Source organism: Tursiops truncatus, chromosome 13 (assembly GCF_011762595.2).
Source record: "Tursiops truncatus isolate mTurTru1 chromosome 13, mTurTru1.mat.Y, whole genome shotgun sequence".
NCBI classification, from domain to species: Eukaryota; Metazoa; Chordata; class Mammalia; order Artiodactyla; family Delphinidae; genus Tursiops; species Tursiops truncatus.
This window is the reverse complement of record NC_047046.1, coordinates 22,001,808-22,017,024: the sequence shown is the minus strand read 5'-3', so window position 1 is coordinate 22,017,024 and position 15,217 is coordinate 22,001,808. Positions and strand designations below refer to the sequence as shown.

Below are 15,217 nucleotides of genomic sequence, written 5' to 3'. Positions count from 1 at the left end.
AGCCTTTATAAAAGAGACCCCCTTGCCCCTTCTGCCATGCGAGGACACAGTGAGAAGATGGCCATCTATGAACCAGGAAACGGGCCATCACCAGACACCAAATCTGCCAAAGCCTTGATTTTGGACTTCTCAGCCTTTAGAACCATGAGAAATGAATGCTTGGTTTAAGCCAACCATTTTGTAACAGCAGCCAGAATGGACTAAGACATTGTATACTGTACATGGAATCATACAGTATGTTATGTTTTGAGAGTGGCTTCTTTCACTCAGCATAATGTCTCTGAGGTTCATCCAAATTGACGCATGTATTTTATAATTTGCTGAGCAGTAGTCTGTTGTATGAATGTACCACAGTTTGTTAATCCATTGAGTTGTTTTTAGTTTTTCATAATTATAAAATAGAGCTGCTATAAACATTTGTGTAGATTTTTGTGTGAACGTAAGTTTTCCTTTCTCTAGGGTAAATACCTAGAAATGAGATTTCTGGGTTGTAATTTCTCTACAACCTCACTAACACTTGCTTTTGTCGTTTAAAAAAAATTACAGCTGTCCTAGGTTATTTATTATATGAAGTGGTATCTGATTGGTTTTGATTTGCATTTCCCTAAAGACTAGTAATATTCAGCATCTTTTCATGTGCTTATTGGCCATTTGTACATCTTCTATGGAGAAATGTCTATTCAAATCCTTTGCTCATCAGGGCTTCCCTGGTGGCACAGGGGTCAAGAATCCGCCTGCCAATGCCGGGGACAAGGGTTTGAGCCTTGGTCTGGGAAGATCCCACATGCCTGGAGCAACTAAGCCCGTGAGCCACAACTACTGAGCCTGCGCTCTACAGCCTGTGAGCCACAACTACTGAGCCCGCGTGCCACAACTACTGAAGCCTGCGTGCCTAGAGCCCATGCTCCACAACACGAGAAGCCACCACAATAAGAAGCCTGTGCACCGCAACGAAGAGTAGCCCCCGCTAGCCACAACTATGCCGTGGAGCAACTAAGCCCATGCACCACAACTATTGAGCCTGCACTCTACAGCCTGAGAGCCACAACTACTGAGCCCGCATGCCACAACTACTGAAGCCCGCGTGCCTAAAGCCCATGCTCCACAACAAGAGAAGCCACCGCAATGAGAAGGCTGTGCACCGGCAACAAAGAGTAGCCCCCGTTAGCCACAACTAGAGAAAGCCCATGCGCAGCAACAAAGACCCAATGCAGCCAAAAATAAATAAATAAATAAATAAATAAATAAATAAATAAATAAATAAAAATCTACAGATCGTTTGCTCATTTTTTAGTTGGGTTGCTTGTCTTTTCATTGTCACATTGTAAGAGTTCTTTATATATTCTGGGCATTAGATTTTTATTCAGATATATGTTTTGCAAATATTTTCTCTATTCTGTGAGTTGCTTTTTCACTTTCTTAATAGTGTCCCTGATACACAGACGTTTTAAATTTTGATGAAGTCCAATTTACCTATTTTTTCTTTGTTTGTTTGTGCTTTTGGTATCATAACTAAAAAAACCACTGCTTAATCCAAGGTCATGTATATTTGTACCCGTACTTCTTTCTAAACTTTTATAGTTTTAGCTGTTACATGTAGGCCTGTGATCCATTTTTAATTAATTTTCATATGTAATATGAGGTAGGGGTCCAAATTCATTCTTTTTCCATGTGGATATCCAGTTGTCCCAGCACTATTTGTTGAAAAGACTATTCTTTCCCCATTGAATGATATGGCACCCTTGTCAAATATCAATTAGCCTTGGGACTTCCCTGGCGGCCCAGTGGTTAAGACTTTGCCTTCCAATGCAGGGGATGTGGGTTCGATCCCTGTTCGGGGAGCTAAGATCCCACATGCCTCAGGGCCAAAAAACCAAAACATAAAACAGAAGCAATATTGTAACAAACTTAATAAAGACTTTAAAAAAATGGTCCACATAAAAAAGAAACTTAGGGCTTCCCTGGTGGCGCAGTGGTTGAGAGTCCGCGTGCCGATGCAGGGCACATGGGTTCGTGCCCCGATCCGGGAAGATCCCACATGCCGCGGAGCGGCTGAGTCCGTGAGCCATGGCCGCTGAGCCTGCGCGTCTGGAGCCTGTGCTCCGCAACGGGAGAGGCCACAACACTAAGAGGACCGCGTACCGCAAAAAAAAAAAAAAAAAAAAAAAAAAGAAACTTAAAAAAAAAATCAATTGGCCTTAGATAAATGTATGGGTTTATCTCTGGACTCTAAATTCTATTCCATTGGCTTATATGTCCATCTTTATGTCAGTACTATAGCTATTTTTTCAGTAGTATAATTTGAAGTTATGATGTGATGTAAGGACAGGGGTTCATGTTTTTCATAAAGAGCTCCAGTTCTCCAGAACCATTTGTTGAAAGACTATCCTCTCTCCCACTGAATTACCTTGGCATCTCTGTTGAAAATCAACTGTCCATCTAAGTGCAGGTCTATTTCTGGACTCTCTATCCAGTTCCATTGATCTATAACAAAGGTTGGAAAACTCCTTCTATAAAAGGTCATACAGTAAATGTTTTTAGCTTTGTGGGTCACACGGTCTCTTCTCAATGACTAAACATGAAAGCAGGCCTGGACAATATATACAGGAATGGGTGTGGCTGTGTGTCAATAAAACTTTTTTTTTTTTTTTACAGAAATATGTGGGTGGTAGGATTTGGCCCACATGCCAAATCTGACTCATGATCTATGTGACTATTTGTATGCCAATACTACTGTCTTGATTACTGTAGCTTTACAGAAAGTCTTGAGATCATGCAGGGCAAGTCCTCCTAGGATGATCTCTTTAAAAATTATTTTGATTATTCTAAGTTCTTTGCCTTTCCATATAAATTCTAGGATCAGCTTGACAATTTAAAAAATCTGGTATGATTTTGATTAGGATTGTATTGAATCTATAGATCAATTTGGGGAAAACTGACATTATAACAATATTGAGCCTTCTGATCTATGAACAATGTCTATGTCTCCATTCATTTAGATCGTCTTTAATTTTCCCTTGCCATGTAGTATTCAGTGTATAGGTCTTCAATATCCTTTGTTAAACTTATTTCTGTTATTTATGCTACTGTAAATAGCATTTAAATTTTTGTTTTAATTTTTAAAATAAAACGTTAATTAAAAATTATTTTTAAAATTAATTTTTAAATTGAAAATTCAATTGTTCACTTTTAGTATATAGAAATGCAACTAATTTTTGTATATGACCTTATAAACTGCAACCCTGCTAAATCTACTTATTAGTTCTAATAGCTTTCTCATAGATTCCTTATGTCTACATACATGATCATCTTGTCCATAAATAAAGAAAATTTTACTTCTCCCTTTCCAACCTACATGACTTTTATTTACTTTTCTTTCCTTATTTTATTGGAAAGGACCTCCAATACAATGCTGATCAGAAGAGGTGGCAGTGGGTCTCACTGTTTGTTCTTGATCGTACATGTAAAGCACTGAACCTTTCACCACTGAACATAAATTTAGCTTTAGCGTTTTTGGTAGATGCTCGTAATCAAATTGAGGAAGTTCCCTTCTCTTCCTAGTTTGCTTATGACTTTTCTCATTAATGGGTGTTGTGTTTTCTCAAATACTTATGCTGTATTTTCATTTTGAAATAATTCCAAACCTACAGAAAAGTTGCAAGAATAATACAAAGAACTGCCCTTTCCCTCTCACCTAGAGACCCACATTCAAGTTGGCAACTGCCTTTGTAGAAAAGGATCCAATCCAGCATCACAGACATACTTAGCTGTCGGGTCTCCTCAGTCTCCTTCAATCTGGAATAGCTGCAGGCCTTCCTTGACCTTTGTGACCCTAACATTTCTGAAGAATAAAGGCTATTTTGTAGAATGTCCCTCGTTTCAGATTTACCTAGTGTTTCATGCTTATATTCACATTACACATTTTTGGCAGACAATCACCAAAGTGATGTTATGCTCTTGACAGGTCAGGTGAGACACAATGTCTAGTGGTCCCATCACTGGTGATACTAACTTTGATCACCTGCATATGGTAGTGTACGCCAGTTTTCTTCACTGTAGAATTACTTGTTTTCCCTTTATGGTAGTATTTTGTGGGGAGATCTCTGAAGCTATATAAATATCCTATTCCTCACGCAACTTTCACTCACTAGTAAAACTTTTACTCACCATCCATGAGGATGTGGAATATTTACATACCTTGATATTTGTTCTCTGAATCAATTATTACTATGATGGTGGCCAAATGGTGAATTTTCTAATTCCATCATTTCTTCTACATTTATTAGTTGGCATTCTCCTGTAAGGAAATGCTTTTCTTCTCCTCATTTATTTGTTCACTTTTTTTTTTAACATCTTTATTGGAGTATAATTGCTTTACCATGGTGTGTTAGTTTCTGCTCTATAACAAAGTGAATCAGCTATACATATATCCCCATATCTCCTCCCTCTTGCATCTCCTTCCCACCCTCCCTATCCCACTACTCTAGGTGGTCACAAAGCACCAAGTTGATCTCCCTGTGCTATGTGGCTGTTTCCACTAGCTATCTATTTTACATTTGGTAGTATTCAGTTATTTTTTTATATCAGCGTGAATTTGCAGATTCTTATTTTATTTAATGGAGTATATTTATTATTCTTATTATTTGTTTTGAAGCTCAAATTATGTTAGATTTAGCCAGTGGGAGTGTCTCCAAGTGGGTTCCTGTGTCCTTTTGACAAGTCCCTCACATTCCTTACTTTCTTGTACAAGATGTTTCAGGATCATCTTGTGCTTTCTCAGAAAAAAAAACCCAACAACCTTATCTTGCGATTTCTCTAGAATCAGCAATTTTCTCCAAGGAGCCCTAGTTCTTTTTAATGGAGAACAGTATTTATAAACCAAGATATGAGTGCTAAATGTGACCTTTACTACCAGTGTGGCACTGTTCCCAGGCCTTTTCAGTGGACAGACCTAGGAAATATACATGTATATACATACATACATACACACACACACTTTTATAGTTAAATTTACTTCTCTATATATATGTATCAGAAACCATGCACTACACTAATAACTTCAATCCCTGTCCAACACTATAGACTTCATTCCAGTTTTCCCTGGCTTTCTTCTCTAATAATGAGAAACCTGGCTCCCATTATCCTCAATATAGTTACTTATACGCTCAATCTTTTGCAAGCAACCAATCCCTTGATCACGTTGGGCTAACTGCCTTGCTCAGCTACCTGCCCCACAGAGGCCCTGAACCCTGCCAGTCTATTCTCCTCGCTTGGGCCTGATTAATGATCTTTTGACTGAAGAAGGAAGGAAGGAAGGGAGGAAGGGAGGGAGGGAGGGAGGGAGGGAGGGAAAGACTTTTCTTTCTTTTTTTTGATATAATAAACAAGAGCATTACTGAACCTTCATGGCCGACGAATGAGTTTCAGATAGAAGAATGGATAGGAAGGAAAGAAACTATTTTGGACTGGTGTCCAGGCTAGGGCACCCTAATGTATCAAAGAAGTAACCACTACCTTGGCTTATTCCCAGATCCCCCAGGGAGCCAGAGATGTCTCTGCTCATAACATGCAGGGGCTCAAGGACACATGTAACTGTGTTGGAGGTCAAACTGGGATGCAGATATTGGTGCTTTTCCTCCCCTTTTCTCGCAGTCTTTGGACAGAGTGCTGCCTCACGCCCTTGAATCCCAAGCCTCACGCTTCCTCCAACTTCTCCTTGGCAGAAAAGTATACAGTCATATAGCTTCACAGGTTGTTTTTTAAAATTTATATGTTTTAAAGGTATCTTAGCAGAATGCACTTACACCTTTATCTTTTTCTATAGATACATAGCCACAGAACCATTACCTTGAACCTTTGACTCCGACAAAAACTGATACAGGTTTGTATGGTAAGTCTGTTAGACGTTTTACTGGCACCAGTTAGAGGAGGTGGGTTTCCATGATCCTTGTAGCAGCCAAGGTTTCCAGGCACTGAAGAAAAAAGAAAAACAAAAGAACTTTACAACATCTGGCTGTGAACACCAAGAGGGAAAAGCGTGTTGTGTCAGGTACTCTCATCTCAGCCAACATTTCCACTCCTAAGGTGCAAATGAATAACAAGCAATAAGCTTTAAAAATGGAAACCTTGGGCTTCCCTGGTGGCGCAGTAGTTGAGAGTCCGCCTGCCGATGCAGAGGACACGGGTTCGTGCCCCGGTCTGGGAAGATCCCATATGCCGCAGAGCGGCTGGGCCCATGAGCCAAGGCCGCTGAGCCTGCGTGTCTGGAGCCTGTGCTCCGCAATGGGGGAGGCCACAGCAGTTAGAGGCCCGCGTACCGCAAAAAAAAAAAAAAAAAAAAAAAAAAAAGGAAGCCTTAGTGTCCTCTGCTAGCTGCTATGTTTTTGTTTTATTTTGACGAGTGAGGCCCATATAACTAAGCCTAAGAAATTTTTCACCTGTTCAATATTGATAGAATTTAGTATTGATGAGAACTAGGAATAACTTCCTAAAAACAGAGAAGCTACAATATGTAAATTACGTTTCAGAGTCACTGGACAGCAAAAAAGCCCTTGGAAGCCCACCATCCTATGCCTTATGCCTCCCCTTGTTTCTTAAAAAGCCCCGCAAGTTGGTTTAACCAGGTCCTTTGGTGAATGTATTAGTTTCCTATTGCTACTGGAATAAATGACCACAAATCTAGTGGCTTAAAGTAGCATAAATTCATTATCTTAACAGTTCTGGAGGTCAGATGTACTAAATGGGTCTTTTGGGGCTAAAATCAAGGCGTCAGCAGAGCTGTGTTCCTTCACACGCTCGAGGGGACAACCTGTTCCTTGCCTTTTCCGTCTCCTAGAAGCTGCCCCTATTCCTTGGCTTGTGGCTGCCCCATCCCAGCCTCTGCTTGCCCCCCTCTGCTTCTATCATCACATCACCTTCTCTGACTCTAGTCCTCCTGCCTCTATGTTACAAGGACCTGTGTGGTTACACTGGCCCACCTGGGTAATTCAGGACAATCCTCCCCATCTCAAAATTCTTAACTTGATCACATGTGCCATGTAAGGTAACATACTTAAAGATTCTGGGGGTTACAAAATAGACATTTTGGGGAAGGAGATTATTCTGTTTACCACAGTGAACATATTAGTGTTTCACACAATCAGATGGTCTGGTCTAGTAGAAAAAGCTGCAACTGAGAATAAGGAAACCTAAATATATATACCAACTGTGGTAGACAGCTTTCAAAGACGGCCCTCCATGATCCCTACCTCCTGGTGTTCATGCCCTTGTGTGATCCCCTCCCCTTGAGTGTGGGCTGGAAGAGTGACTTGCTTTCGTCCAACAGAACGTGGCAAAGTTGATGGGACGCCACTTCTGTGATTGGGTTACAAGAGACTGTGACTTTAGTCTTGCTAGTAGACTCTCTCTATCGCCCTCTCAGCTTATATACTTTGTTAAAGCAACATATCATGCCCAAGATGTCATATGGCAAGGAACTGAGAATGGCCTTCAGCCAACAGCCAGCAAGGAACTGAGACTTTCAGTTTCTGCAAAGGCTGAATCCCACCAACAACTATGTATGCTTGAAGTAGATCCTTCCCCAGAGGAACCTTCAGAGGAGATCCTGGCCCTGGCAGACACATGAGAGACCTTGAAGCAGAGGACCCAGCTAAGCCATGCCCAGATTTCCTGGCCCACAGAAAGTGTGAGATAATAAATGTGTGCTGGGGCTTTCCTGGTGGTGCAGTGGTTAAGAATCTGCCTGCCAATGCAGGGGACATGGGTTCGAGCCCTGGTCCGGGAAGATCCCACATGCCGTGGAGCAACTACGCCCATGCGCCACAGCTACTGAGTCTGTGCTCTAGAGCCCGCAAGCCACAACTACTGAGCCTGCGAGCCGCAACCACTGAAGCCTGTGCGCCTAGAGCCAGTGCTCCGCAACAAGAGAAGCCACCACAATGAGAAGCCCGTGCGCCGCGACGAAGAGTAGCCCCCGCTCGCTGCAACTAGAGAAAGCCCACGTGCAGCAACGAAGACCCAACGCAGCCAAATAAATAAATAAAAATAATTTTTAAAAAAGTCATTAAAAAATGTGTGTTGGGCTTCCCTGGTGGCGCAGTGGTTGAGAATCCGCCTGCCGATGCAGGGGACACGGGTTCGTGCCCCGGTCCGGGAAGATCCCACATGCCGTGGAACGGCTGGGTCCGTGACCCATGGCTGCTGAGCCTGTGCGTCCGGAGCCTGTGCTCCGCAACGGGAGAGGCCACAACAGTGAGAGGCCCGCGTACCACAAAAAAAATAAAAATAAAAAAATAAAAAATGTGTGTTGTTTTGATTCATTAAATTTTAGAGTAATTTGTCATATAGCAATAGACAACTAACACACCTATATAACACATACTAAATATATGCTCATTGAATGAAGGAATGAATTTATTGTGAGCCATGGACAAATCAACCTCTCTGCCCCTTAGTTTTCCATCTGTGTTATTAATTTATGAATCACTTCACTATCAGATGAAGCCCTTTCCCTACGTTCTCTGTTTGGCTCCTCATAGTTTACATAACTACAGCTATAAAAAGACATGAATGAGGCCTGGTCCTAGAAGCACTTCTAGGTCAGTCAAGAGTTATACATTATCCAATTCCAAAGTGAGACATATAGATTCTTAGGAAGCACTTTTCCTTTATGTTTAAGACTGGAGAACAGCATGGTCCAGTTTAGTAAGCTTTATATCCAAACTAGTTTTTGGCATATAAAAATATACATGTATATAGGTATATGTGTGCATCATATATATATGTACACATACACACTTTTTAATTTCTGTCACCATCTACATTTAACCAGCTCATTTTAAATTGGCAGGAAGTTAACCCAAAGAGTCATCCTTCCCCCCTAAGCCAAGTGGTTACCCTTCTCCTTTGCATCACACATGGTTCAAATATAACAAATGTGGCTCACCACACAAATGTTACAATGCATCTTTCGGAAACAAACCAAATCTCTATAGAAGCAAATGCAAACAGAAAAGCTCTAGGCAGTAGGAGTTCACAGTGTTCAGTGGGGGCCTAGCTTGGGAATGGCTGGATTTTAGAGTTTAAACAAATGCAGTGAGTTAAGTAAGCATCTCTAGTCGGAGGCATATCTTATAAGCCCAGTTTGTTAAAGGGGCTTTACATATGGAAACCTGAGCCATGCGTTTAATGGTTTTTAATAAGAGCTACTTGATCATGATCGTCTTGGTCATTTACTCTGATTTCTCTCTCATTTATTCCATTATGTTCACAAATAAGCATGATATTATGTATTCATTTATAGACAGCCCAAGGCACATAATCATAAATGTTAAGATTAGACATAAACAGGGTCGTAGTTTGCATTGATGCAGCTGGAACCTATAAGCTTTATTCACAATAATTCGGTGAGCAAATCCAGGCAGCTCATGTTCCAGTGGGGCAGTGAGGTCCCAAAACGCACCGGGAAGTAGATCACTGGAAATCAGACCACACCATGCTGCTGCTGCTCCACCCCTCTGAATACCCATGGCCTTAGGTATCATCCTTGACACCCAAGTCAATCGCTTGCCAGACACTGTCAATTCTACCTCCTAAAATACTGCAGACACCTGTCCACGTCTCTATCCAGCCTGCCATTTCCCCCGTTTAGGCCACCGTTCTCCCACTCAGACTATTCCATCAGTCTCCTATTCCATTTCCCTGCTCCTAGGCTCACCCTATTCTAATCTAGTTAGTACACTGCAAGCAGAGTAATCTTTACAGTACATTCCAGGCAGAGGAAGGCCAAGGGCAAAGGCCTAAGGCAAGAACAACCTTGGCCTTTGCAGGAACACAAAGTAGTGAGTATGACCAGTGAAAGAGAGGGAAAAGCAGCAGGAGATGCAGAGGTATGCAGGAGCCCTGCCTAAAACCCTCAAAGCTCCCATGCTGCCCTTCAGGATAAAGTCCAAACTCTCTCACATGGTACACAAGGTCCTGCCTGATCTGTGCTGTTCCCCTACCCCACCCCCATCAGCATGACCCCTCTCTCTATCCCTCGGCTCACATTCTATATGAAAGCCAAGATAAATCATAGTGCATCTGCAAGTTTCCCACCTGCACATTGCTCTATGGCCTCTGGACTTTCTTACAAAAGTCTGTTTCTTCTGCTTAGAATGCTCTTCCCTGCTTAAGATTGCAGCCTGAGCATCATTTCCCTTGGGAAGCCCCATGGGCCTCCCATCATCCTCCCATCCCACAAAACAGGTTATACGCCCCTGCTGTGTAGTCCTACAGCAGCCTATGCTAAGCTTGATTCTAAACACTTGTTTATGTGTCTCTCTCCCCAGTTAACCATGAACAACTTAAGGGTAGGACTGTACCTTCTGCCCACTTGTATTCCCAGGGCCTAGCATGGTCCTAGCCATACAGCAGGTGCTCTAAAACTGTGTGCTGAGTGAACAAATGTGTCCCACACTGCCAGCTGAACTCATGGAGAGAGAGAGGTACCTCTTAGGCAGCAGGGAGTCGAGAGAGCAGAGCAGAGTGAAAGGCAGAGCTGATCTGCATCACGACGTCCACTTACAGCCAGTACCCATTGGTTTTGACTCCTCTCTGTCCTCTTTGACTATCTGGAAACACCATTCCAGATAACCAAGTTCTCCATTAAAGGTTAACTTTAAAACTTAAAATTCTATCTTTATCATTTTGGATGAAACTTTTCTAAAATGCATTAGCTATTTTTTTTAAAAAACTTAGTTTAACTTACACACTTTTAAGTTTTTCTTGGTGGCTTGAGGTCACCAGATGTACGTCACCAAATGGTCCCAGACTGGTGTGCTTTTCTGTGTTCCTGTGTCTGACTTTAATAGTTAACCTGTCTCCGTGGTTACTGTTGGGGCAGCTGAACCCTCAGAACATTAGAACTGGAAGGAGTCTTAGCATCTACTTGCTACTGTTCGTGCCTGTGGTCCTTGCTTATCCTCTTCTTAATTTTCTGCTTCTTAGGCTTAGAAGAAAACTATCGAGCTTATTAGAACTGTGTGGAAAATAATAGTTTCTGAAAGAGGGAAGGCCTTTACCACTTCCCACTTTCGGCCGACCATACTGTAGCTCAGGGGTTGTTTTTTGCTTGCTCACTTCCCAGTTCTTGGCAACGTTCTGAAGAGCACTGGTGCTACCATCACCTGTCCAGAAGCAGCCAGCATTTTGCAGCATTCACAAATGTGGGCTTTCGAGTCAGAAGGACCCCAGGCTTAACTCTGGCCCCTCCACCATGGCCTTTCTAAGCTGAGGTTCGTCCACAGTGGAATGAGGAACAATATGGGCCTCAAAGGGTTCTTGTGAGAATTAAAATTAGATAATGTAAATAAAAATAAAGTAAACACCACAAGGCCTGGCAATATAGTATGTGCTGAATAAACAGTGTTTGTTATCATTATATACAACAAGGCTTTCATCATTTACCACACCAACAAGAATAACCTGCTCGGTTAACAGAAGAGTAAAATGGGACTTCCCTGGTGGCACAGTGGTTAAGAACCTGCCTGCCAATGCAGGGGACACGAGTTCAAGCCCTGGTCTGGGAAGATCCCACATGCCGTGGAGCAACTAAGCCCCGGTGCCACAACTACTGAGCCTGCACCCTGGAGCCCGCAAGCCACAACTACTGAGCCTGCATACCACAACTACGGAAGCCGGTGCGCCTAGAGCCCATGCTCTGCAACAAGAGAAGCCACGACAATGAAAAGCCCACGCACCGCAACGAAGAATAGCCCCCGCTCGCCGCAACTAGAGAAAGCCCGTGTGTAACAAGGAAGACCCAATGCAGCCAAAAATAAATAAATTAATTTAAAAAAAAAAGAAGAGTAAAATAGCATTGACTTAAAAGATAAAGTCAAAGGCAGCCACCTTGGAAAACCGGGTTTGATTCTAGATATTAAAATATTAACCTCTTACATCTGGCTAGATACAGTGCACTGCCATGCGAGCCTTTCACATGAAACTCAGGTCCCTTTCAAGAAGGTGGGACAGGTGATGTGCTTCCTAGGTGACTGAGAAGCTGCAGTTCAGCAAGGTTAAGGGCCTTGCATGGGGACACACAAGATGGAACTAACTGGAGAGCAGAGGTCAGCTCTAGAGTGGCAGATTCTCACTCCACAGTATTTTTCTTGGTGTCCCTGCCCCCCCCCTTTCCTCATGGGGACAGTCTGGGAGCTAAACGACAGTGACTTCCTGAGAATAAGGACTGAATCTGCAAACACGCAGTCCCTCAGTGCCCTGTGTCCCACAAGGCTGGCCTCTGAGGGCTGTCACTGCCTCTGACTCGCACTGGAAAGTGTGGCTCGAAGTCTCGCCAGAGAAGACACGTCATTGTCGTCTTCAAAAGCATGACTAGTCAACTGAGTGGATTTCCAGACTGTGTCCCACCCTTAGCTCTTCCCAGAAGCAGGGAGGAAAAGTCAATTTGAAAAAGGATATTTGTCCTCAGATTCCTTTTTACTTTCAAGACCACTTTAAAGTCCTGTTGCTTGGTCATGCATTTTTTTCTTACCAAAGAGGCTCCAACACATTCAATTTTTAAAAATCATCTTAAAATATAAATGGACCCCTTGTTTATCATACTTGATGCTTTAAAATGTGACAGTTAATTACCAACAACCTCTTCAGATGTTCAGAGTTCCTGACAGAGATAAAAGTTTTAGAGGTGGCTGAGGGAAGATGGTTCTCTCTTCGGATTAATCCAAGAACTATTGTTCTTTTACTACCACAAGGAACTGTTGGGAAGCAACCAGGCAGGCTTCCTAAATAGCCATTACATTTGGATATGACTGTGGCCTCATTGTGAAGGTGCTAAACACACCTGCATGGGGGCCTCCACAGCCAACAGCCCTTTTCTGAGAACCACTGTCTCAGAGGACCTGCTACCTGCTACCGTAACTGCTGCTGGGTGGGGACAGGCCAAAGAACCCCACCCATCCTCTGGCCACAGCTGACTCCCACTGGGGCCACCAGATCCTCTCTCCCAGGAAGGTGGAACTGGATTCCAGTAAGTGAATTACAGGCACTGAACTTGTAGGGTTCAGTCAAGTAGGGATTAAGGCAACCAGCCACGTTTGGAGCACGTGAGTGGATGAGTGAGCTGATTCTGTTGGTCCACAAAGAGGAAGAAGAATGGACACCATACTGAGAGAGAGGCATAGACGGGAGGCCATGTGGCCCCAAAGAGAAATGGCAAGAGTGGGTACTTCCTTCCCAGGTGCTTGGGACACAGGTATTGACTTCTGCAATATACTCCCAGTGTCCTTCCAATAAATAAATCTCTTTTGCTCAAGTTAGCTTGAGTGAGTTCTATTCCTCGCAATCTAACAATTCCTGACAAACACAGAAAACATGGCTTTTATTGTACAAGCTCAATCTGAATAAAAATCTTCAGATGGTAATTTGCTTAAGAAGTCCTGACCCATTACTGTGTTTTCTATTCCAGTGCTCTGACCAAATCTGAGATATTTGTTTAAGAAACCAGAAGCAGGGCTTCCCTGGTGGCGCAGTAGTTGAGAGTCCGCCTGCCGATGCAGGGGACACGGGTTTGTGCCCCGGTCCAGGAAGATCCCACATGGCACGGAGCGGCTGGGCCCGTGAGCCACGGCCGCTGAACCTGCGCGTCTGGAGCCTGTGCTCCGCAACGGGAGAGGCCACAACAGTGAGAGGCCCGCGTACCGCCAAAAAAAAAAAAAAAAAAAAGAGAGAGAAACCAGAAGCAAAGTTCTACATTTTAGAAAACTCTTCCCTGGCTGTACAGAACTCCTCTTACTTTTTCTTACAAATAAAAATTTGGTTCTTCAGAAACCATGCAGTGACTGCTTATTTTTTTATACTACAAGAATAAAGATTTTTATTAAGCATTGTAAGTTGCATTCAATAGCCTTCAGATACACCACACCACAACCCATATACAATCAGTCAAACCCAACAGCAGTTCATTCTTGCACAATCCATGACTTAAGGCAAAACTCCCTTCAACTTACAGTAAGACCCTACTCAGGTCTTGCAGGCAGGGATTGGGGAATTGCATCTTATTTCTGATCACTAATGTGTGATGAAGAGCATCAGGAGAATTATATAAAAATGAATAAGAAGTGATCTGATTTCAAAGTACATTGTTTGGAAACATTGACAAAAACATCAAAATGATATAAGTATACCTGCTTCTATTAAATTCTTGATGGGCAAGTTCTCAAGAACAAGCAATTTGTTTCCTGCTACAGAAGGCGGGGGCGGTGACTGCTTATTTTAAATGTCATTTAACCTCGTGTGGCAGAGACTATCTTCTGTCTCAGGGACTCCACATTGGTGCCTCAGTAGCTGAATTCTCCCTTCCGTGGGAATAAGGACTAAGTACACATGAGATGATACCACTGGTGTCCTATCAGAGGACCAGCCAATTCAAATACCTCCTTCAGAGCATCAATAGGCTAAGCGTGGATTATTCCACACTCTCAGCCCATGACTATGAGCACACTGTACCCCATCCTGTCCATCTATAACTTCCGTTCCAAACCTGACAGCCACCAGTTTGGTCCAAGTCCTATCATAATATGGCCCCTTTCTACCTCTATAACTTTTTTTAAAAGTTTTTTTTCTTTTTTTGGCCATGCTGTGCGGCATGCGGGATCTTAGTTCCCCCACCAGGGATTGAACCCGTGCACCCTGCAGTGGAAGCATGGAGTCTTAACCACTGGACCACCAGGGAATCCCTCTACCTCTATAACTTTATTTCTAAACATCAATTCTCGTTTTCAGTCACTCTGATTCTTCAAAGCAGCCCTACTTATGTCTCTGAGTCTCGTTATCGACTCACCCAAATAAATAAGTAAACACCGCTTTTTCTTCCGCTTTGAAATTTTACCTTTAGGGGAAAGTGGTAAGAGTTCCTAAGGATCCTGACCCCCATATAACCCTGATGTATCACAGAGATAGTTCTCCTCTGGTACGAGTTCCTTCTTTGAAACTTAATTTCTGGTGATATAATGCGGTAGACAGTCTCCAAAGGAGGGTCTAATCATTTCTCCCCTCCCCACTTATGTCATACATGTGTGTGACTCCCTACTTTAAACTTGGAATCAATTTCTTCTCCTCTTGAATCTGGACTGACCTTGTGACTTGCTTTGATTAACAGAATATGGTGGACTTCTGAGTTCACTTCTTAAGGGGACTGGAAGCTTCTCTTGGAAGCCAG

At 42.8% G+C, this 15,217-nt stretch overlaps 1 protein-coding gene across 2 annotated transcripts in view; it reads right to left on the bottom strand.

The window, feature by feature from the left end:
• KREMEN1 (kringle containing transmembrane protein 1) overlaps window positions 1-15,217 on the bottom strand; it is a 64,817-nt gene that overhangs the window by 18,293 nt on the left and 31,307 nt on the right. For both annotated transcript variants that reach the window (XM_033837131.2, XM_033837132.2), the window contains exon 4: window positions 5,848-5,972. In XM_033837131.2, coding sequence (XP_033693022.1) covers window positions 5,848-5,972 — 125 coding nt within the window. The remainder of the gene's footprint in view (window positions 1-5,847; window positions 5,973-15,217) is intronic.